At 45.5% G+C, this 23,061-nt stretch overlaps 1 protein-coding gene across 3 annotated transcripts in view; it reads right to left on the reverse strand.

Annotated features, from left to right (window-relative positions):
• The window catches only part of KNTC1 (kinetochore associated 1), a 422,937-nt gene that overhangs the window by 28,777 nt on the left and 371,099 nt on the right, over positions 1 to 23,061 (reverse strand). For all 3 annotated transcript variants that reach the window (XM_029571458.1, XM_029571459.1, XM_029571460.1), the window contains exons 53-60: positions 20,078 to 20,156; positions 14,562 to 14,680; positions 14,029 to 14,164; positions 7,776 to 7,871; positions 3,891 to 3,947; positions 1,876 to 1,930; positions 1,079 to 1,142; positions 7 to 136 (exon numbers count right to left, since the gene is read on the reverse strand). In XM_029571458.1, the coding sequence (XP_029427318.1) occupies positions 7 to 136; positions 1,079 to 1,142; positions 1,876 to 1,930; positions 3,891 to 3,947; positions 7,776 to 7,871; positions 14,029 to 14,164; positions 14,562 to 14,680; positions 20,078 to 20,156 (736 nt within the window). The remainder of the gene's footprint in view (positions 1 to 6; positions 137 to 1,078; positions 1,143 to 1,875; positions 1,931 to 3,890; positions 3,948 to 7,775; positions 7,872 to 14,028; positions 14,165 to 14,561; positions 14,681 to 20,077; positions 20,157 to 23,061) is intronic.

Genomic DNA, 23,061 nt, shown 5'->3' on the forward strand with positions numbered 1-23,061 from the left:
AGTTACCTGAATATGTTGTTGCCTTTTCTCTGACTGGGGGATCAGTAGCAAGCATCCTAGTGTGAAAGCTGGCAGGTCTAACTGGGCATACTGCTTTGCAATTCCGATAAGATCCAAATCAGCCAAAACAGGACACCTTAGAGAGACAATAACAAAGAATATCCAGTAAGCACTGACATCCAGTCACACTCTGATTTTTTATATCCCTCTTTCATTTCACAAAATTAAAATCTCTCACCCTCTTATTTAATGGTTTGAATGGGAAATGTAGAAGTGGAAGAGCCAATTTGTACCAAGAAATGTCTTTATGAGTTACAGAATGACAGCCAGCAGATAAGACTGGAAAACTCTTTTCTGCTGAATAAACTACTGTTGAGTCTTGATGTTTTTGCCAGTCAGTGCAGCATGCTGCACTGGCAGTAAACAATTGTCTGTCATTTTCACTGGGACCTTAACATTTTTCAATTAAAAAAAAAAGGGGATACTAAAAAAATAAACAAAAAACAACGAAAAACTACAAGAGATGCAAGGGAGAACTAAACACACGGCAACAGATAAATTCTTGAAATTTCCAAATCTCACATTTTACTATCCCTGATGGTAATTGTTCATTCAAGCAAGTGACAAAAGGAGAGAACACTGTCTCTAGTGGTGTCCCGTGACAGGACAGGCATAGCATGTAATCTGATTTTGTCAGTTTAGTGTGGTGGCATTTATTCCTTGGGCAACACAGTGCAAGTTAAGAAACTAGGACTCTGGAAGAATGATCAGCACAAAGGCAGAAACTCTCTTTTGAGCAGCCAAGGGAGTTGCTGGTAATCGTAAGCCTCATTGTTAAGGACAAAAGTTGTGGTATTCTATATCTACACATTGAATACTTTTAAGTTATGATGTTATTAATGGATATATAAATGAGTTGCATTTGACTGTATTACATTCTGGTGTCTTCATACCACAAGGGAAACATAATTTTACCAACAGTCTTTTTTCAATAAGTAGGTGGTGTATCTTCTGTAATCTCTTTGATTGAAATGTTTAATACTGTATTCATTCACCACATACATAAACATCCTCTTACTTTAGAAGAGCCACAAAACAGTTATAGCACTCTTCCAGCTGCTTAGGACTCAGTGGACACGAAGCTGAAAAGTAAACAAAGTAAGCACGGGTTTTACTGAGAAGCGATGTAAGATACGCTTAAACATTTAAGCAAAAAATTGTAGTTGCCTTGTTAGTCCATTTGGATATGTAGAAATAAGGGTCAAATAAGCTGCAGGTGAGGCCTTTTTATTGGATTCATTTAATACATCTGCGACAAGCTTTTGAGCGTTATTGTCCCTTCATCAGGTCACTGGACAAACAGCACAGTTGCACTGGGTTTAAACAGTACAGAATCAGCAAGGCAAGACTGCGTGCATACACTATTACAGAACAGGAAAGGGAAGGGGGAGAATGTTAACAGAGGTGAGGCAACAAGACAAACTCAAAACATTTGAAATTAGGATGATCAACACTGAAACAAACACAAAAGGACCTGATAAGGACATTGGCTTTCTCGTCCATCATCAGGCATAGGCCCTTTGAATGATAAGGTTTTACAGCCATTTCTGTCAAAGCTTTTCCCCCTTTCACTTTGCATATGCCAGTAGAGCTCAGTAAACAACTCAAGACCTTGCTGGCTTAGTACTATTTACACCCAGTGTAACTGCCCTGTTTTTTCACTGACCTGATGAAGGAATGAGGATTCTGGAAAGCTCGTCACGAATGTATTGTTAGTCTAAACAAAAGGTCTTACCTACAACTTTTTTGTTGACTCTTATTTTTTGTTAAATGTTAAATCAAGCTCTCAAACCTGTTAAAATCAAGCTCTCATACCTGAAAGGAACGGCGCTAGAATTATGCTTCTCCAGGCTCGGCTAAAGTTAGGGATCTGATGGAATTAAGCACATTTTTAAATTGCAACTTCTCGAGTTCAATAGGCTAATGAAACAAAGTTATAGTTACACAGTAAATGATAGCAGATAAAGACCAGAATGTTCCAGCTTGTCTGCCCAGCAAGTTTTTTTTTTTTTTTTTTTTTTTAAAGAGTATTAACTAGTGCTCCATGCAGGTTACCCCTCAGGCCCGGATTTAGGCATAGCAACTGGATAGGGTGCCAAATATTTATTTATTTATTTATTTATTTTATTAACTTTTATTTACTGACATTCATGAAGCACATCATGCCGGTTTACAATGAACTCAAGGAGGAAAATTACAATAAAACAGTAGAACAATAAAACAATAGAGCAATAAAACAAGGGAGGAGGGTGGGGAAGGAGAAAACGGAGGGGTGGGAGAGGGAGGGGATAGGGGGATGGGAAAGGCAGAACTGATAGAAGAAGTAAGAAACAAACTAGAGGAAAACTACAGTATTTTTCGCTCCATAAGATGCACTTTTCCCCCCCCAAAAGTGGGGGGAAAATGTATGTGCGTCTTATGGAGCGAATATAAAAAAAGAACAAACAAAAATCTAACAACCCCCCCCCCTCCTGACTCCCCCAAGACCTGCCGACTTAATTTACTGCAACCCCCCACCCTCCTGACCCCCCCAAGACCTGCTGACTTAATTTACTGCAACCCCCTACCCTCCTGACCCCCCCCCCCAAGACCTGCCAAACGTCCCTAGTGGTCCAGCGGGGGTCCAGGAGCGGTCCGGGAACGATCTCCTGGGCTTCGGCCGTCGGCTGCCAGTAAACAAAATGGCGCCGACGGCCCTTTGCCCTCACTATGTCACTGAGACCGACCAATAGCAGCGGTTGTAGTAAATTAAGTCGGCAGGTCTTGGGGGGGTCAGGAGGGTGGGGGGTTGTAGAAAATTAAGTCGGCAGGTCTTGGGGGGGGTCAGGAGGGTGTGGGTTGTTAATTTAAAGGGTTGGGATGGGGGTTGTTTTTTTTGGGGGGGGGAGGGGTTCCCAGAGAAAGAAACGTTTTCTGATCTGGGGAGTGGATCGAAATGGCCCTACCCAGACCCGAAAACAAAATGGGGAGAAAAAAAAGCTATGCACTCCCCTAATTTGCTCCATAAGACGCCCAGACGCAGAGCCGGTTTAGCACAATTTTTTTTTTTTTTTTAATTTCCCCCCTCTGAATCCTAGGTGCGTCTTATGGTCAGGTGAGTCTTATGGAGCGAAAAATACGGTATATACAGTTGACAATATGTACAGTTACGATCAACTTATGTAGAGCTAAGGAAGTATTGAGACTGGCTGTATTATCTGAAAGGTGGTATTCACTTAAATATAACGTAATTATGTGGTTAAAAGGATTTAGAGACGGCATGGAGGAACGGGGGTAAGTGGGGTAACATGGAGGGTAGTAGAGGGGCAGAGGGTGAGTTTAGGACAAAGAGAAGCCAGCTTCTGCTTGCTATAGAGCCATGTGCCAGTGCAGCTTCAAAGTTGCACTGCCAAGGCATTCTGCCTATGGGCACCACAATCTTGAATCTGGCCCTGTTTCCACCAAGCCTCTGTTAAAGGGTAAGTTGTCAATTGTTAAAGAATTGAAATTTGTAATTATTCTATGTTCCAGATTATATCCTGCAACATGATCCACATCATTTTTTTTGCACATTTTTTTTTGCCTGATTTCTCAGGCATCTTCTCGCATTTTTGTTTATGGGAAAAATCCTCAATAAAGCAAAGCCTTGTAATTTTAATAAAAACAAAACAAAACAAAACACAGAATTGTAATATTCTTGAACAGCTATAAGTTCATTACCATTAAACATTAAATTATCAAGTAATTTTCAATATATTCTGTAACATTTATGTCAAAGTACCAATAATATTGCAGTAAGACAACTGAAAACAAAAAGGCAAAAATAAGTTCATCACTTGTTATTTACATACCTGCCACAAGGAATGCTCTCCAGTAATGGCTACTAACACTTTCCTCAGGTACTGAAGCTGGAAGAGACATAACATTACTACAGGACAGGAATGTACACACTTAATTTTTTTGTTTTTGATTCATTATTTCTTTTTTTCAGGAGTTATTTTTGTGATTTTCCCTTCATTTTTGGTTTGTTTGAAACTAAATGAAAACAGGCTCGTTCATTCTGTTTTACCCATTTGTTTCAAATTAATGCATATCCCTAGTACCTAAAAATGATATGGTCTGAGTTCATACGATGAGAGCTTGAAAATTGCAACCAGGAATTGCAGCAAAATGCCAAACGAAGGTGCTGCTGCTCCAATACGGTTTCAAGGGTAAAAGTCATGGGACTGGGCTGCAGTGGCGTAGCCAGAATTGATTTTTTGGGTGGGCACAAGGTTAACATGGGTGGGCTGTAGGCATGCAGGTCTACTAGTAGTTTTTTTACTGATAAATAATGCCAAATTATGCAGCATAGCATTCACATCTACGCCTAAGTATGAGGTTTACTTAATGACACAAACATAATTCACGGTGATTTGTGGTACTTTAGCCTTCTTATTATTACGATTTTATACACGGCTCCTACCTGTCCATAAATTTTGAGAGAGCGGTTGTGTTGCTTATATTTAAATTGCTAACATCTCAAAATATAGATATATATTTTTACCTTTGTTGTCTGATCTTTGTATTTTTCTAATCAGTTGGTCCTGGTCTCTTTTTCCCATTTTTTCCCTTATAGCTCACTTCCTAATTCCTTTTCAGTGTCTTTCTTCTATTACTGTCATCTTCCCTTCCACACACACACACACACACATACACGCTTTCTCTCACAGACTCCCTCTCACACACTCAAGCTGTCACTCTCATATGCTCTCCCCCCCCCCCCACAAGCTCACATTCAAGTTCTCACTTTCTCACCCCTCCCCAGGCTTATATTCTTATGCACACACAGACGCACATCCAGGCACCCATTCTCACCCACACACATAAACCCAGACTCCCATTCTCACCCACAAACCCATGCTCCCAGTCTCACCCACACATATTCAAGCTCCCATTCTCATCCATACATATACACATTTAAGGTACTATTCTCACCCACACATACACACATTCAAGCACCCATTCTTATCCACATATTCAAGCTTCCATTCTCACCCACCCACACAAACCCAGGCTCTCATTCTCACCCATATATACACACATTCAAGCTCCCATTCTCACCCACCCACAAACCCAGGCTCCCATTCTCAACCACACATACACACATTCGAGCTCCCATTCACCCCACATATTCAAGCTTCCATTCTCACCCACATACACACCCAGGCTCCAGTTTTCACCCACACACACTCCCATTCTCATCCACACATACACATTCAAGCACGTGCACAGCTTCCGCTTTCTCCCCCAGAGCAGGAAGATCAGCTGCCTCTCCTGCTGCCACCGGCCTCCTGCTATCTTCTTCGGGCGTCGGGCCGTACTGCCCGCCGAACTTCCTGTCGGGGGGAGGGGGAGCGGAAGCGCAGCGCACAACGTCCGCTTCCTCCCTCCCCCCCCCCCCAAGCAGGAAGATCGGAGGACCATACGGCCCGACGCCCGAAGAAGATAGCAGGAGGCCAGTGGCAGCAGGAGAGGCAGCTGATCTTCCTGCTCTGGGGGAGAAAGCGGAAGCTGTGCGCAGCGCTTCCGCTCCCCCAAACAGGAAGATCGGAGGACCATACGGCCCGACGCCTGAAGAAGATAGCAGGAGGCCATTGGCAGCAGGAGAGGCAGCTGATCTTCCTGCTCTGGGGGAGAAAGCGGAAGCTGTGCGCAGCGCTTCCGCTCCCCCAAACAGGAAGATCGGAGGACCATACGGCCCGACGCCCGAAGAAGATAGCAGGAGGCCAGTGGGCAGCAGGAGAGGCAGCTGATCTTCCTGCTCTGGGGGAGAAAGCGGAAGCTGTGCGCAGCGCTTCCGCTCCCCCAAACAGGAAGTTCGGCGGGCCGTCTGACCCGAAGATAGCAGGAGAACGGGTGGCAGCAGGAGAGGCAGCTGATCTTCCTGCATTGGGGGGAGGAAGCGGAAGCTGCGCGCGGCGCTTCCGCTCCCCCCCACCCCGAACAGGAAGACCGGTCGGCCATACGGCCGCAGCAGCGCTTCCCCACGTGTGCCGTGATGGCGCGCGAGGCGTGGGTTCTCTTGTTCGCTGTCACGGGGATGGCATCCCGCGACAGCCTTGCAGTTCCGGTGCTAGTTGGGTGGGCCTGGGTCTAAGTTGGGTGGGCACCTGCCCACCCAGGCCCACCCGTGGCTACGCCACTGCTGGGCTGGTCCTATGGCTTGGCTTAGTGTGCAGCAGGAAACATGTTTCTCTCTGCATCAGGACCCAGTGGGCTGCTGCACTAGAGTGGGGAGAAAGAGTCCTGCTGGCAGAGTGAAGGTTATGTTCAAATCAAGCTCATTAGGGATTCATTCTAGCACTTAGTGTACAAGGAAATTAATTTTAGAGGCAAAGGAGGCAGAAAAAAACCAAACAACAGATGTTTGATATTATGTTCCCAAAGTATTTTAGAGCAAGGTCTGAGACTAAAAGCAGGGCTGGGAAAGGCTGTTATTAGGTCAGATAGTGTGAAGAGGTAGAGCTTTTGAAATGAAAAATACAACATTGAACACAATCATACCTCAGGGCCCATTAAGACGATAACTTTCAAACAGTGCCCCCGGGCATATATGTACACGCGTATGCCGGTTCGCACCCAAAGGTGCAACCATTTTATAACATAAATGCGCACATGCCCGCATAGTATAAAATAGGCTGTACGCACAAATGTCGGCTCTACCATGCAAGTGGGGAGATTTTATTAGATATGCGTGCTAACAAATGGAGAAATTACTTACCTGATAATTTCGTTTTCCTTAGTGTAGACAGATGGACTCAGCCAGTTTGCTCCCCTTTTCCCATTTAATGGATCGGATTTCCTACCCCCCACCTGTTATTTAGCCTCCTTTTTACCCTTTTAATCCTGACCCTTAAAACCCCGCTGACTTGCCTAGTTTTTTTTTTTTAATTTTAATACTTACACAGCGTCCATAGTAGAAGTAAAGTTACACAGTAGGGGACTCCAGCACACCCTGGTGCGCATAAATACTTATGCACACGTTTCAAAGTATCTCCCCGGAATGCCCATCTCCCACCCAAGCTCTGCTCAGACCATGCCAAGCCCCCTTTTTAAGTTTTTGATTTGTGCACGTACCGGGAGATATGCACGTACTCACTTGCTTTTTAAAATCTGAATGGCACACGCCAGTTGGAGATGTGCGTATCTCCCGGCTTTGGAGCGTGTAGGGCATTTAAAATTGGCCTTTAAGAGGGCAATTTTAAGATTGCCTGCTTATGTGCAAACTTTATGGGCACTTTTTACCTGGAGACTCTGCACTCATTTTCAAAGTTAAAGCATGCATATACTTTCACTTTGACAATTATCTCCATATGTTTGTACACATATTTTTCATGGCAAAAACTACATGCACCCATTTGAAAGTTCAAAACTATTTGCACAGTGACAAATCCTGCCCCAACCCCGACTCCAGGAAAGCCTCTCCTACTGAAGCTAAAAGCACATGCAGAGGCCCTACATGCACACTTTTACTTGCATATAGCAAGTGCAACTTTCAAAAAGCTCATATCTTGGAAAGGGCTGTGAAAATTACATTCCCTGTGCCAAAGGACCATTCCTTTACATGCTAATGGGAAAAAATGTTGATAAATCAAGTTCAAAATATGAAAAAAAAATTAAATCATCTAACAGAAATACAAAATGAACAATAATATTTAAGTTCTAGTTTCCAGCCATATTTTACAGTATCTTACCATGTTGAATCCAAGTAATTTTTGAATTAGACCATTCCAGAGTTGGGGATCATAAACTTGATATTCTAAACTAAGCTCAGTCACCAGTCTCACAGCCTAAAAATAAGCAAAGATCAGTAACTACATTTGTTTAATGGCCTCCTCAGTTATTATAGCTTTCTTTACTTGCCTTTATTTTTCTTGAGAGCTCCAGAGTCACCATGAATACAGCCTCAATTCATACACTTGTTATAATGCTGCTGTATAAAAGGAAAATTGGTTCTTACCTGCTAATTTTCATTCCTGTAGTACCACAGATCAGTCCAGACTCCTGGGTTTTGCCTCCCCTCCAGCGGGTGGAGACAGAGAAAGTTTTACTGACACTGCCGCTTAAGACAAGGTGCCACCTCAGTATTGATCTGTACCCAAGCAAGAAAACAAACCAACTAGACTCCCTCAAATGAGCAGTGGGGAGAGGGAAACAAAGCTAAAAATGCTAAAACACGCCTAAACAAACCATGTGTAGGACCAACCTTTGTCACTCTTCAGGACAAGTACCGAAAAAAAAGATAAATCAAGCGGAGTCTCCCAACTACCCAAATCCTCCAGTAGGCGGGACTCTGGGCTGATCTGTGGTACTACAGGAACGAAAATTAGAAGGTAAGAACCAATTTTCCTTTCCCTGTATGGACCCAGATCAATCCAGACTCCTGGGATGTACCAAAGCTTCCCTAAATAGGGTGGGAGACTGAGAGAGTCCCGCTTGAAGCACACTGTCACCAAACCCCCTGGTTTCTAGGGCCTGGACATTCAGGCGATAATGTCTGGCAAAAGTGTGCAATGACTTCCAAGTAGCCACTCTACAGATCTCTTGAGGAGAAACTAGTTGACATTAGGCCCAGGAGGCCGACTGCGAATGAGGAGAATGCGCTCGAAGGCCCTTTGGAACCGGGCGACCCTGACAGATATACGCCAAACTAATAGCCTCTTTCAACCACCTCACAATAATAGCTTTTGACGCCACTCCACAGCACAAAAAGGTGGTCCAACATGTGGAAACTATTGGTGACCTCTAGGTACTTCATCAATGCATGCTTTATGTCCAATGTAAATCTCTAGTTTGCGATGCCAAAGGATCCAAATTTGAGAAGGATGGGAGTTCTACGGAATGATTTAAGTAAAGGATGACACCACCTTGGGCAAGAAGGAAAGTACCGTCCTCAAGGAAACTCTCTTGTCCGAAAACCTCAAAAAGGGCTCCCTACAGGATAAAGCTTGAATCTCGGAAATCCTATGCGCCGAACAGATAGCCACCAAGAAAACCACTTTCAAAATGAGATCCTTCATAGTTGCACGTCACAGAGGTTCGAAGGGGGGATTACACATACTCCTTAAGACTACATTAAGTCTCCAGGAAGGACACAACTGCCAGATCGGAGAGCCTCACCAGGTGGAGAAACGTCATCAGGGCCAAATGCACTGCCCTGGTCTTTAGATGATTGATGGACTAGGATGCCTTGTATGGACTGTCTCTGACATACATCACCCCAGCCGAAAAGACTGGTGTCGGTGGTAACGATCGTCCAGATCGGGATACAGAGATCCATGTCCCGATGTAACCTGTCTGGGTGGAGCCACCATAAAAGCTTGAAAGTGCAGGCTCCAGCAGAGGAAGAGGCAGCTGAAAACACTCTGACAACTGGTCCCACCAAGACAGTAAGGCCGACTGCAGAGGCTTCATTGAGCAAAGGCCCATGGAACCAATTCCAAGGTAGAATCCATAGTCCCGAGCAATTGCAAGTAATTCCAGACCTTGTGTATTTGCTTGGCCAACAATCCCCGAACTTGAGCCTGTAACTTATAAATCCACTCCTCTGTGAGGAACACATTTCCCGCCTTCGTGTCGAAAAGCGCCCCAGGAATTCCAAACTCTGGGAAGGAACCAGATGACTCTTGGCTAAATTGATGATCCACCCTAGAGATCGGAGGTGCCAGAGAACCAAATCCACTGCCCTCTGGCAAAGGGATTCCAACTTTGCCTGGATCAACCATCATCCAGATAGGGGTGGACCAGGACTCCCTCTTTTCGGAGAGCCGCAGCTACCACAACCATGACCTTGGTGAAAGACCTGGGTGCAGTCGCCAGACCGAAGGGGAGAGCGCAAAATTGAAAATGTTACCCCAGAATCATGAACTTCAGATATCTCTTATGATCTGGTCAGATTCCTATGTGCAGGTACGCTTTGGTCAAATCCAGGGATGCCAGGTACTCCCCCTTGTGGACCGCCACAATCACTGAACGTAGAGTCTCCATCCGGAACCTTCAGAGACACATTCACCTTCTTTAAATCCAAAATCGGGCAGAATGTGTCCTCTTTCTTGGGAACAATGAAATAGATGGAATAGCAACCTGTTTCTTGCTCGCCTGAGGGATCAGGGACAATTGCTCCCAACTGACGCAACTGTCGCACAGTGTCTCTTACTGCAAGTTTCTTTTCCCGGTACGAACATGGGGATACCAAAAACAGGTCTCTTAACGGTTCAGCAAATTCTAAAGCATAACCTTGTTTTATCACACTTAGGACTCACTGGTCTGACGTGATCCTGGTCCACTCTTCGTAAAAGAAAGCCAGACAACCTCCTATCTTTGGAACTGAAGAGTGGACCAGCCTTGCCTCATTGAGAGGATTTGGCCCCGCTTCCACCCTGGGAGGGGCAGTCTCTTCTGGGACGATGTCCCCCGAAAGGACTGGTTCCAGAACTGCTGCCTACTGGAGAACTGTCTCAGAACCGCTCCTGAAGGTCTGGGCACCCGAAATCTTCGATTCCCCTTGAAGCGGGGGCGAGAAGAAAGGAAGTTGTTTCCTTTTGGTTTATCTTACGACAACTTATGGACCTTATTCTTACCAAGGGTCTTGATCATCTCTTCTAGGTCTTTACCAAAGAGCAATTTCCTTTTAAAAGGCAAAGATCCCCACGCTGACTTAGAGGAAATGTCAGCGGGCCAATTTCTCAGCCAGAGAAGGCGCCGGGCTGAGACTGCCGACATCATTTTTGTCCCTCTCAGCATCCCCATTTTTACCGTTAATTTAAGCTGTACATGTTACTTTATAAATATGTTTTTAAGTTATATTTCTGTTCTTTATCAGTTGCTTTGTATAAGACTTTAACTGTTACTCTTGTTCCGTGTATAACGCTCCGGCGTATGTTTTTGTTATCTGTATACCGACGCGATATCTCTGATGAGCGGCGGTATATAAAAACCAATAAATAAATAAATAAATAAATCATGGTCCTAGAAGAGGTTCTGAGGCCATACAAAGCATCCGCACTATACGCCACAACGGCCTCCAGCCGTTTGGCCTGTAAAGCCTCAGACTCAGACTTGTCCATTTGCAACTGTTGAACCCATCAAAGACCCGCTCGCAACATAAAACTGCTACACATAGCCGCCCAAGCACCAAGGGCAGACACCTCAAATATCTTCTTGAGGTGCACTTCCAGCTTCCAGTCCTGAAGATCCTTCAAGTTGCAGCTCCAGTGACCAGAATGATCGTCTTCTTGGTGACTGTGGAGACTGAGGCATCCATTTTTGGAACCTTGAGAAGGCCAAGCGCTTCTTCCGGCAATGGATACAACCTATCCATAGCCCTGCTGATCTTCAAACCTGTATCCAGAGTATCCCATTCCCTGAACAGGAGAGTGCTAACCAACCTATGGAAAGGAAAAGATTTTGCTGGACCTCGGAGGCCAACCATGACCAGGTCCACTGCTCCCAATTCGGAATCCTCCCGAGATACCTCTATGCCCAGTTCCTCCAGAACCGTGGGAATAAGCTAGCTCAGCTCTTCCTTGTGGAACAATCGCACTACCTTAGGGTCATCTACCTCGATGGCTGTGCTCCGCGATAGTATCTGATCTGGGTCCTGAGATCAACTGCCCCCGGCCCTGAATCCTGAGGATCCAGCTCCTGGCCACCATCCTTGTCTGAATCGCAGAGGCCCTCAGGATTCATCTGACTCTAGGTGCCCCAATATCTGCAGAGGTCCTGATCTCTTCGGGGGCCTGACCGGGGCCTCTTTCCCAGACTATGATGCGCAGCCTTTCTGGCCTTTTAGGCCTTGTGAAGCAAAAGCACAAATTCCAAGGAAAAAGAAGAGGTATCAGAGTCCCCCTCCGGGGTCCTCCTTAGCCTCTGAACTGCCCCCAGATATCTCCACCTCCAGAGATAAAGGGGGAGGGAAATCCCTGCTCCCCTCCATGGCCCACACAGGAAAGTTGAACTTGGCCAAAATGGCTGCTGTTCCAGTGCTCAGGGGAACAGATCATCGGAGGTCAGCTGTGCTAGAAAGAGCCTCTCTGGCTTGTGCCGAGCGTTCAATTTGACCCCTGCCTCACCGGGAAGGCATTGGGAGCAGAGACTGCTGCGCGAGAGATGCAACTGCGCATCTCTGCAAGTGGTACAAGCTGCTCCATGTGGCATGGAAAAAGATGCCAGGCCAGCCGCAATGCGGGGCAAAGGGTAAGGAGGCGCCAGAGAGAAGGGAGCAGCTTAGCTGGAGCTGCCGGAGATAGGAGTGAGCAGCACAGGAACGGACACATGCTGTCTTTAATCAAACCCTGCCTGCCTTATCACCTCCGTGCACCGAACAACTATTTTTTTTTTTTTTTAATTGAAAGACAAAGACATTTCCCTTAGACAGGCAGCAGGCTCCGCTGGTCCCTCAGGGTGAGTAATGCGGGACCCCCGGGTTTAAACCCTGGCCAGCTACAAGAAGTCTGTGAGCTATAAGGGTCCCCGACCCCCTGCTCATCTGCCTCGAGAACCAGAGGGGATGGCCCCTCCAGGACCTAGCTACCCTCTGGGAGGCCAGCACTGATGAGAAGTATAATCTCTGACTTTTTTTTTTTTTTTTTTTTTTAAGTCAGACTGAAGGCTTTGCACCTCCACCATCTGCTGGAGACAGAGAAATACTGAGGGACTGCAGGTGGCACCTCGTCTTCAGTGGCAGTAGAACTTTCTCTGTCTCCACCTGCTAGAGGGGAGGCAAAAACCAGGAGTCTGGACTGATCTGGGTATGTATAGGGAACTCAGCTTTGTCAATTATCAGGATAAATTCACATTATCAAATATGCTTGCTCAGAAAAGATAAATCCCAATTAAACATAATAAACTAGCTTCCTGAAGAGAGTGAACTTTATGAACAAGACCAGAAAATTAGGGTGCTAACATCATCAAAATTCAAAATAAAAACAATAAGAATACAAATGAATAGACCAAAACTTCACCTGGAGTAAACGTTCTCTATTCAGAAACCCTAACAAGCGAATTTATTAAAGCTCAAGAATCCCATCTTGATCTCCATCTTCTGAAATGGAGAATAGCAATCTTTGGCTAAGCCAACTATCCTCTGCATACACTTGTGCTGCTACCACTTTACACAGACTGGTAAAAAATAGCAAGGTAGAGATGTGGAAGCTAAGTGCAATGTGTGTGTACGAAAGCCAGGACTAAGGATATTAGTTATTTTCCTGTTTTAATACAGAAATACAAATTAAAATGCCTAAGCAAAACTTGGAAAGAACATTTTAGAGTTGCATGTCCTCTCATTAACTACTTATTTACAAAGCTTTTTACCAGGCTCTTTTCACCACCAGTGTAATTCTAATGTTGGCTCTTAGCCTGCTTTTAGCATGATGGAAGACTGATCTAAGGTAGAACGCTTTCTGTAATCACCATCTGCCTTTTGTTATGACCACATGACCCTGCCTCCCTTTTCTCAAGTCAATATATTGCCCCCTCCATCTGCTTCCACACACAGTGCCTTTACTCTACAGCTCATTATCTCTCTTCTCTTATTTCTCTCTATAACCATCCTCTGGTACTCTGATGACTTAACTTGCTTCTGCCTCTTAAGGACCCCCCCCCAACAAGGGGGCAAGGTACCTCTGGGAGCAGTAAGGGGCTTATTTTAGTTTTTGGGCACCATGGGGAAAGAAGCAGTTTTTTTTTTAACTGTTTATTTTGCTTCAGTAAATAAACTGAACATTAAATAAACTAAAACCTGAATTCAAAGAACACTTGAAACCAGAAAAAAATGAAATAAAGAAAATTTCCCTATACACACCTACATTTGACCTTGCTCCGTACAGCATATACATTGCTGATTTATTGATAGGACTACAATAGGATTTTGAAGTTTTCATATCCTGATCTACAAATATTCAACATTACTTATAATTTACTTGTTCAATTTCTGCATTGAGCACTCACCCGAGGTTCATGGCTATGGTTTTTCCACAGTCCTTTAATCATTCCGTCTTTTGGACTGTTGTGAAATGATTCAAAAGTGTATGGGATATTTAAGATTTCAAACTCAGCCAGATAAACACAACATTTTAAGTAATATCTGTAAAATAAAAAAAACTATTCAGAGGCTTAGTTTAAAACACCTGCAGAAGAGACATCAGTACTGAGATCAACAAAGTCTAACTGGAAGATCTTTGAAGGCTAAACATACACACGACTGACTGACATAAATGCATATATTTTCAATATTACATGTTTTTATTCTATTAATTAATGTCCCTAATCTCTTGGTAATCAGAGGGCATAACAATGTCAGTTACAATTCAGGTTTTAAAATCTTCCCCTATTCCCTCTCCTCAGAAAACAAAATATTTCTGCCTTTTTTTCCATTCTGTGAAGATGTGAGCAGCTAAAAGATTTCTTCACAGCTCAAGAAACATTACATGCGCCACAGTGTTAGAATAAATAACTCTCCATAATAAAAGCAAAAAACTCACTTTATTTCTTCAATAGGTTTTTTGATAAGTGATATCATAGTGTCCGTATCCGCTAAATGGACGAGGCACTGAAGAGCTCGGCTTCTATGGGTAAAGGTCAACTGGTTCACACTAATTGGCTAGAATGACGAAAATAAGTTTGTCTTAAATTGTTCATCTCTTTATTAGCTCATATGGCTACTTGTACATCTTTTACATCAGGGATAACTGTGTTAGACATTTCTCAGAAGAAACTGATCATTAAACAAAATAAAAATAAAATTAAATGGACATGTTAATGGATTGAATTGACAATAGTTTGTGAGCAGTAGTGCCATTGTCAAGGCTTCAGCCCTTATTAAATAAAAATACCAGGATCTCTTACTTTATGGAACTTCAATTGACTTGTACAGTTTTATTATTATGGAGCTGAATTATGACTAAAGAAGGAAAACCATCCGTTTGGAGTCAATGGCCAGCAATTGCCAGTAAGGAGGGAAATACAACCAGTTTCTTACACATTCCTGAACATACCCAGATCAGTCCAAACAAGTGGGTTTATGCATCCCTACCAGCAGATGGAGGCAGAGAACAAAAACTTTGAGGTACTGCTACATAAACGAGAGTGCCACTGACAGTCCCCCAGTATTTCTCTGTCTCCAGCATATAGTAGAGGTGCAAGCCTGCAGTCCTGACTGATCTGGAGTTTGGAGATTTGTATCTGCTCACCGAGGTGCCAGGTTCCTTCGTGGGCCATCCCTCAGGTTGAGCTGAACGGGAGGGGGGGGGGGGGGGGGGTTGGATTCCCTTGGTTGTTGTTGCAGCCTGCTAGCTCCGGGCCCCCTGATGGCCAGGGGACTGGCTCCCTCTTCATGCCCAGAGGTCCCCTCCTGTCTGCTGCTGGCTGTCTCAGGAAAGTATCCCCTTTGGGGTTCTTGTTCCTTTTTTTGTTAAGTTAAGCTTTGTTTTAAAAAAAAAAAAAGAAGAGGTTAAAGAGAAAGCTCGGAGAGGTTCCAGCCAGGAGAATCGGCCTGCGGAGCAGTGGCAGGTGCGGCCAACCTCCGGGGCTGTTGGGGTTGGTAAGGGAGTGGGAGCCTCGTGTGCCGGCGCGGGATCGCTGAAATTTCCCCAGCGGTGGAGGTTTTTCTGTACGCTATGACTTTTTTTTCTGTGGGCTGCTTTTGGCGCATGCGGTATTCCCACCACTGCTGTTGTCGTGCGCCGTCAGTGTCAGCACGTCTTGTCGGCCACATGGTTCAGCCTTCCTCGTGGTGGAGTGTGCGTGCGTGTCAGTGCGAGTGTGATAGAGCCTGATGGCAGAGAAGCCATGCGTGGAGGCCTATAGGGCCTGCGGGATTTGGTCAGCCTGATTGAACTCCCTTTCTCTCTGCACTGATTGTGCTCCGGGGGGGAGGGATCCTCTGCTAAGGGTGCAAAGACCAAGAGAGCCTCTCGCTCTGCAGGGCCCACAGCAGGGGCCAAGGTGGGGTTATCTGCTTCTGCTGCTCTCGATAGGGATTGCAGCCAGGGGGCTCCGGCTGGCCAGGAATCCGGTGACTCCCCTCCTCCTCTCTCTCCTGCGGGGCGGAAGCTTGAGGATGGACATGAGGAGGGAGCGGATTCAGAGTCCAGTAGTCCTGAGCAGGCGTTTGATGATCTGTGGGGTTTTCCCCCTGAGTTTGTCTTGCTCATGAAGCGTGAGGACTTTCTGGCTAGGAAGGCAGGTGAGCAGAGACATAAAGAGAGGACTTCAGGGCTATCCAAGAAACCTCGGCTGGCTTCAGCGGGTTCCTCTGGGTGTACTGGCAAGCATCTGGGGTTGTGTGCCGTTCTTGCAGAGCTTGGCCCCACAGACCTGGATGACTCGGACGAGCTGCAGGAGGATGCGGCATCCCTTCCAGCGGTGGATCTGGATATGGATCAGAACCTGGATCCGGATGTGAACAAGGACGATCCAGATCTCGTTTTAGGGGTCTGGGGCTGACGGAGATGACCCTTGGGTGGTTCACCTGTTTAAAAAAAGAAGAGTAGGCATCATCTGGTGTGCTATCCCCCCAGCTCAGGCGGCGCAGCTGGAAGCGGGGGTGGCTTATGTGGTGGATGCTTTGTATGATCTGGTGTGCACTTTGGCTAGGAACATGGTCTCGGTGGTGGCAGCGCGCCGGCTTCTGTGGATACGCAATTAGTTGGTGGACATGTGGTCAGAGACGTAGTTATGCAATCTTCCCTTTTAGGGGAAGCTGCTCTTTGGGGAGGATCTTGATCAGCTGATGAAGTCCCTGGGGGAAACCAAGGGCAATAGACTGCTGGAGGTCAAGAAGGGCAATAAGAAGGTCTTTCCGTCCCACTTGTCAAGGAGGTTTTGGTCCGGGAGACAGTCTTCCTTCTCAGGTTCTAAGCAGTTGTCAGGTCATCAGCAGTCCTTTTGGGAGGGCAGGCAGGTCCTCCAGAGGTAGCTCCGGTCAGGGGACCGGGGGCAGTAAGCCATCCCAATGAAGCCAGGATTGCCCACTCCTCACTGGTGGCAGTAGGGGGCAGGTTGTCCCGTTTTTACGAGAAGTGGATACCAGTGTGTGTTGGAGGTTATAAGAGACGGATATGCCTTACAATTTTCTTGGCCGCTCAGGGACGCCTTTCTGGAGTCCCACTGCTCTTCTCAAAACTCCTAAAGGGGGTGAGACACGTGAGACCTTCGATTCTAAAGATGCTCCAAACTGGAACCTCAGCTTACTTTTGTGGATCCTCTGTGAGGCCCCCGTTGAGCCATTGGGACAAGCCTCTTTGAAGGACCTTAAGATGAAAACGTTTTTTTGGGTGGCAATTTGTTCAGCCAGGCGAATCTTGGAGCTTCAGACTATCTTGTCACGACCCTTTCTTGCGTATTGCTATTGACAAAGTATCCTTGTGGACAGTGCCTTCTTTTTTGCCGAAAGTGGTTTCTGCCTTCCATGTGAATCAGACAGTTGAATTACTGGAGTTTCTGGAGTGGTCTCGAGATTCTGGGGAGGGTAGAGTTCTCCATCTTCTAGATGTTCAGCATGCCCTGTTGAAGGTCACCAATTCCTTTAGGTGATAGGACCATCTCTTTGTGTTGTTCAGTGGAACGAAGATAGAGAAGAAAACATTGAAAGCTACTTTGGCCCGTTGGTTGAAAGAGGCTATTTGTTCGGCTTATATTTGTAGGGGTATTGCCATTCAGACAGGTCTTAAAGCACATTCCACTACAGCACAAGCATCCTCTTGGGCGGAGTGCCAGTTGGTGTCTCCTCAAGAGATATGTAGGGCCGCGGTGTGGTCCTCGCTTCATACCTTCACCAAGCATTACCCGGTTGGATGTTCGGGCGCCAGAGGATGCGACTTTTGGTGAAAGTGTATTGAGAGCAGGTCTTTCCGGTTCCTGCCCGGTGTAGGGTTGCTTTGGTACATCCCACTTGTCTGGACTGATCTGGGTATGTTCAGGAAAGGAAAACTGGTTCTTACCTGCTAATTTTCGTTTCTGTACTACCACTGCCGAAAGACTAATTTTCTTGGTACTTATTCACTGCATATCGAAGAGTTTTTCATCTGATTGGAACAGTTAAGTTTTTTAAAGTTTGGCAGTTGACAGGATGTTGTTGGTGCTGGAGTTTAGTACTCTCCAGTTCAGGGGAATCCAATCTAGTTCGCCCTGGTATAAGGGAATGGTAACTAATCTTGGCTTGGGTACAGGTCAACACTGAGGGACTGCAGGTGGCACTCTCGTTTTTGTAGCAGTGCCTCAAAGTTTTTGTCTCTGCCTCCATCTGCTAGTAGGGATGCATAAACCCACGTGTCTGGACTGATCTGTGGTATTACAGGAACGAAAATTAGGAGGAAGAACCAATTTTCCTTTACTTGTTTTATCTGATTTATGCACATTTTATTATACCCTGCCTCAAATGTTTGGAGTGCTGCAGGATATAAATCTTTAAATAAATATGCAGGAGATCTCGCCACTACAAATTTCTTACCCTGGCCAGCTCTGCTGCACTTTTCCATAAAATAATTGGACAAGAGACTTCTGGTACACGCCTCTAGTACATCATCAAATAAACTAAGGCTTCAAAATATAGTTGGTTGAACGAGAAAGGGCAACTGATTATACTAGTGTAATCTCTTATTGGGCACATAAAATTATAGAGGTCCAACTCCTGTTTAAGAGTTGAGCACCAGCCTCTGTGGGTTCATTTCAATAAAAATGGTCAGGCAGATGGTGTGGTGAACCTAGCCCAGAGGCAAGAGCTGTTTTTCTCATGCTGGCCAGGAAAAACAGCACCACAAACACTTCTTTCACCTCTGTGGCCCATCTGACTGCACCCCAATAACTATAAGTCCTTCTACCCGACTAGACAAACTCTTTTCATGAAGTCATGCCTTGAGATTAAGAAAGGCTTCACTCAGAAAAGTATCTTCAACAATAGAAACTTATTTTCTGGTCTGAGGTTACAATAGTTAACGAAAAATCTTAAAACATCTTTGATACATATGGACTCAGGAGTTCAACACAACAGCAGCAGTAGGAAAAACCCCAAACAAAACATACTTCCTCTATTTATTCCTGTTCCAAGACAGCCATGCCTCCTCTTACTTCTGCTTCTCTACCATAGTGACAAAAAGTTTAGTCCTTCTTCAAAGGAGATGATATTCAGTACTCACATCCTCCCACAGAATTCTTCCTACATAAGGAATCTGACTCAAGTAACCGAGTGCCCATGGAGAAGTTGGTATCCTATGGTTCTCCCAAGGTTGCTAGGCAGCACTGCCCAAGAGTATAATCAGAGCAGCTCTGGAAAAATGGCCTTGCTGAATCTCTGGCAAATGAACTAGAGAGAAGGAGAGAGGGAGAGAAGGAGAAAGGAGGAAAGAGAAAGAAAGAAGGAGAGAGAGGAAGAGAAAGGAGAAAGGAGAAAAAGAAAAAAAGAAAGGCCACCCCCCAGCCATTCCAGCCTGGGAGAATTCCCCTAAATCCCAACAAGCACTAAGTTATATTAAGCCAGGACACACTCCTTCTAGAGGTTCTCTCTCAAGCACTCCCTTAAACAGAGATTTATTATGGGTTTTGAGAGTCTAACAGTGAACCTCACCAATAACCCCAAAAAGAAGAGGTTATAGGACATCCTTTAGGATTTCTTATAGAGCAAATTCTAGTGGCAAGCACCTGATTTATTTTATTTATTTATTTATTTGACTTTGTATACCGACTTTCAAGTTAATATCAAGGCGGTTAACAATATTAGAATTTGCAGTAGCAAAGGACCTATGTAACACTACAATGAAGACTAGTGAGTCCCAAGTTACAATAATTGATGAAAACATCATCTCCAAATCATATCCCCCTCCTTAAAAAAGTGACAAGAATTTAAAAAAAATAATAATAAAATAAAGTGATAATAACAGCAAAATCTAGCAAAAAGTGTTTTTTCTAAGTAACAAAGCTTCTTTTCAGCACGGATTTACACAACGTCCTCTGTCTCATAATTTCTATTTAGGAGTTTTAAATAAAGAACTTTTCAACTTACAGACATTGCAGATGTTGCAATTACACAGAGCATTCTTGAGCTATAATCCATGGGATACGGTTGAAGTAGGTATATAACTCTGTTAAAAAAAAAAAGAAAAAGGGCAACAGAAATACTAAAGGACTATATTGTGAACTTCTGAGTCTAAAACCAGATATCCATTAGACTGGATCATCAAAGGTCTATAAAGAAAACGTACAGTCAGATACGGTTCACTTACAATGTACATCTCAATTTTCCAATTCTGCTTTATTTGTAAATGGAGGAGAAAAGAACATAAGAAGTTGCACCATTCTCTTTCCCACCCACACCAAGAAATAGATTTTAAATAAATAATTACATTTCTTTTTGCATGATGGTAGCTAATGACTGCAATGCGATGTGTGACCACGCCCCCCCCCTGACGTCACTGGGAGCCCCGGCGACGGTTGAAGAGCGCCTCACCATCAGGCGCCGGCGAGCGGGGAGGCCACCCTCCATCCTGGGCCCCCGCGAGAACTGAACACCAAACTGAATGGCAGGGGGAAAAAAGATACGGAACCAACAGCAGGAGGTGAGGGAAATGAATGACTGCGATGCGTGACCACGCCCCCCCCTGACGTCACTGGGAGCCCCGGCGACGGTTGAAGAGCGCCTCACCATCAGGCGCCGCACACTGTGCGTCGTGCGACAAAGGGGCTCTCCCCTTTGTGCACCCCTTCGTGCAACCCTTGTGCTTCTAAAAAAAAAAAAAAAGTTTTATATTTTTCTGTAATTTAACCTTTATTCCAATTCTTTACCTTTTCTTTTCGCTTGTTAACAATTTTAATTAGAAATGTTCAGTGTATTAGACTATGGAAATTTATTTCCTGCTATTCTGTTTAATGTAAACCGGTATGATTTACATCGGATGTAAGAATGTCGGTATATAAAAATTAAAAATAAATAAATAAATAAATAAATAATGATTGTTTCCTAGCATGTAGCCAGATGGACTCAGGACCAATAAGTTATGCTCCCCTGCCAGCAGTTGGAGACGGAGTCAGATTTCAAAGCTGACGTCACCCCAGATACACCCCTGCAGTGACCTCAGCCCTTCAGGATTTCTCAGTCTCCAGTAGATGGTGGACGTACCTCTCCCTATGGCAGGGGTCGGGAACCAATGGCTCGCGAGCCAGATGTGGCTATTTTGATGGCTGCATCTGGCTCACAGACAAATCTTTAATAAAAAAGTAAAAATCTAATAAAACCCCCCACCCTCCTGACGCCCCCCAAGACCTCCAAAATTAATTTACTGCAACCCCCCATCCTCCTGACCCCCCCCCCCCCAAGACCTGCCAAAAGTCCCTGGTGGTCCAGGAGCGGTCCGGGAGCGATCTCCTGGACTTGGGCTGTCGGCTGCCAGTAGTCAAAATGGCGCCGACGGCCCTTTGCCCTTACCATGTCACAGGGGCTACCGCTGCCATTGGTCGACCCCAGTGACATAGTGAGGGCAAAGGGCCATCGGAGCCATTTTGACTATTGGCAGCCGTCAGCCCAAGTCCAGGAGATCGCTCCCGGACTGCTCCTGGACCCCTGCTGGACCACCAGGGACTTTTGGCAGGTCTTGGGAGGGGGGGTCAGGAGGGTGGGGGATTATAGTAAATTAATTTTGGAGGTATTGGGGGGCATCAGGAGGGTGGGGGGTTTTGTTAGATTTTTACTTTTTTATTAAAGATTTGTCTGCGAGCCCTGGACCCCCGCTGGACCACCAGGGACTTTTGGCAGGTCTTGGGGGGGTCAGGAGGGTGGGGGGTTGTAGTAAATTAATTTGGCAGGTCTTGGGGGGCGTCAGGAGAGTAGGGGGTTGTAGTAAATTAATTTGGTAGGTCTTGTATGGCTCTCACGGAATTACATTTTAAAATATGTGGCGTTCATGGCTCTCTCAGCCAAAAAGGTTCCCGACCCCTGCCCTATGGGGACTGCTGTACTTTTTGGAAGGAGAAATTCTACATTTAAATTGGAGAAAAAATTGAGCCCCACTCTCCTGTGGTGATATCTAAAGGTCCCTCCTCCAGTTGAGAATTCCTGAGGCGATTTCCAAGATCCCTCAGAGGTGTACCTTAGTCCGGTAGCCGGTTCCCGGTGTGGACTTTGCTGCTTAAGCAGCTGAAAGGCAGCGGGTGCAGGATGCAGAGTGCGGCAGTGACGGCCAACGCTCTCTCCCCTCACAGCCGGTAAGCACTGAGCCCAGGTAAGTGTAAACAAAAAAAAAACAATATAGAAAAAGAAAAAGAAGATTCACCTCCCCATTCAGACGTTTGGAGGTGTTTTGGTAAGACTTCCTCCGGTCTCGTAGCTTGGTGCACCATACCGACGTCATTCCCGATCCCGTTGGTGTAAGGGGAAATGGGCTTCTGCGCAGATTGAGTGGTCCCCCCCCGGTGGGCTAGGCCCTGGCAATGCCATCTTGCGCATGTCATTGTGTGTGTCGTACTGCCCTCCATAGAACATCGGTACGTGCAGTGCATTAGCTCTGTGCACTCACTGTGCGCATAACGTCGCGTGTGTACATACACGCACAAACTACTAAGCATAGATTACAGGTAAAGCTGGGCACATGGGCTGTGTGTGCGCCTCGCTGCGTCCCGCCTAGGTGCCAGAAATCCATGTGCATAAAATTTTAAGCGCAAGCCGACAGAACAGACAGTTACTGCTGCCAATGGCTCCGGCAGCCAAGAAACATAAGCGCCTTTCTCTCTACACTGCTTGTTATATTAGGGCTTCACAGTCTGACCTAGATTCCAACTTATGTCAGTACTATGAGGAAGCCCAGGGAGAGCTGGCCTGGGCTTCCTCACAGAATGGGTTAGCCAGAGACTTAACTGGAAGTACTCCGGATTTGAGTAGCCCTGGGACTGGGTCATCCATGAGAGAGGGAAATTTTGCGGCACCTACCCTAGTACCTCCTGGGCTAGGCATGGACCCGCTGCCTTCTCTTGGGTGGAATTTTTCCAGGGACTTCA

This window comes from Rhinatrema bivittatum, chromosome 11, assembly GCF_901001135.1.
Source record: "Rhinatrema bivittatum chromosome 11, aRhiBiv1.1, whole genome shotgun sequence".
In the NCBI taxonomy this organism is placed as follows: domain Eukaryota; kingdom Metazoa; phylum Chordata; class Amphibia; order Gymnophiona; family Rhinatrematidae; genus Rhinatrema; species Rhinatrema bivittatum.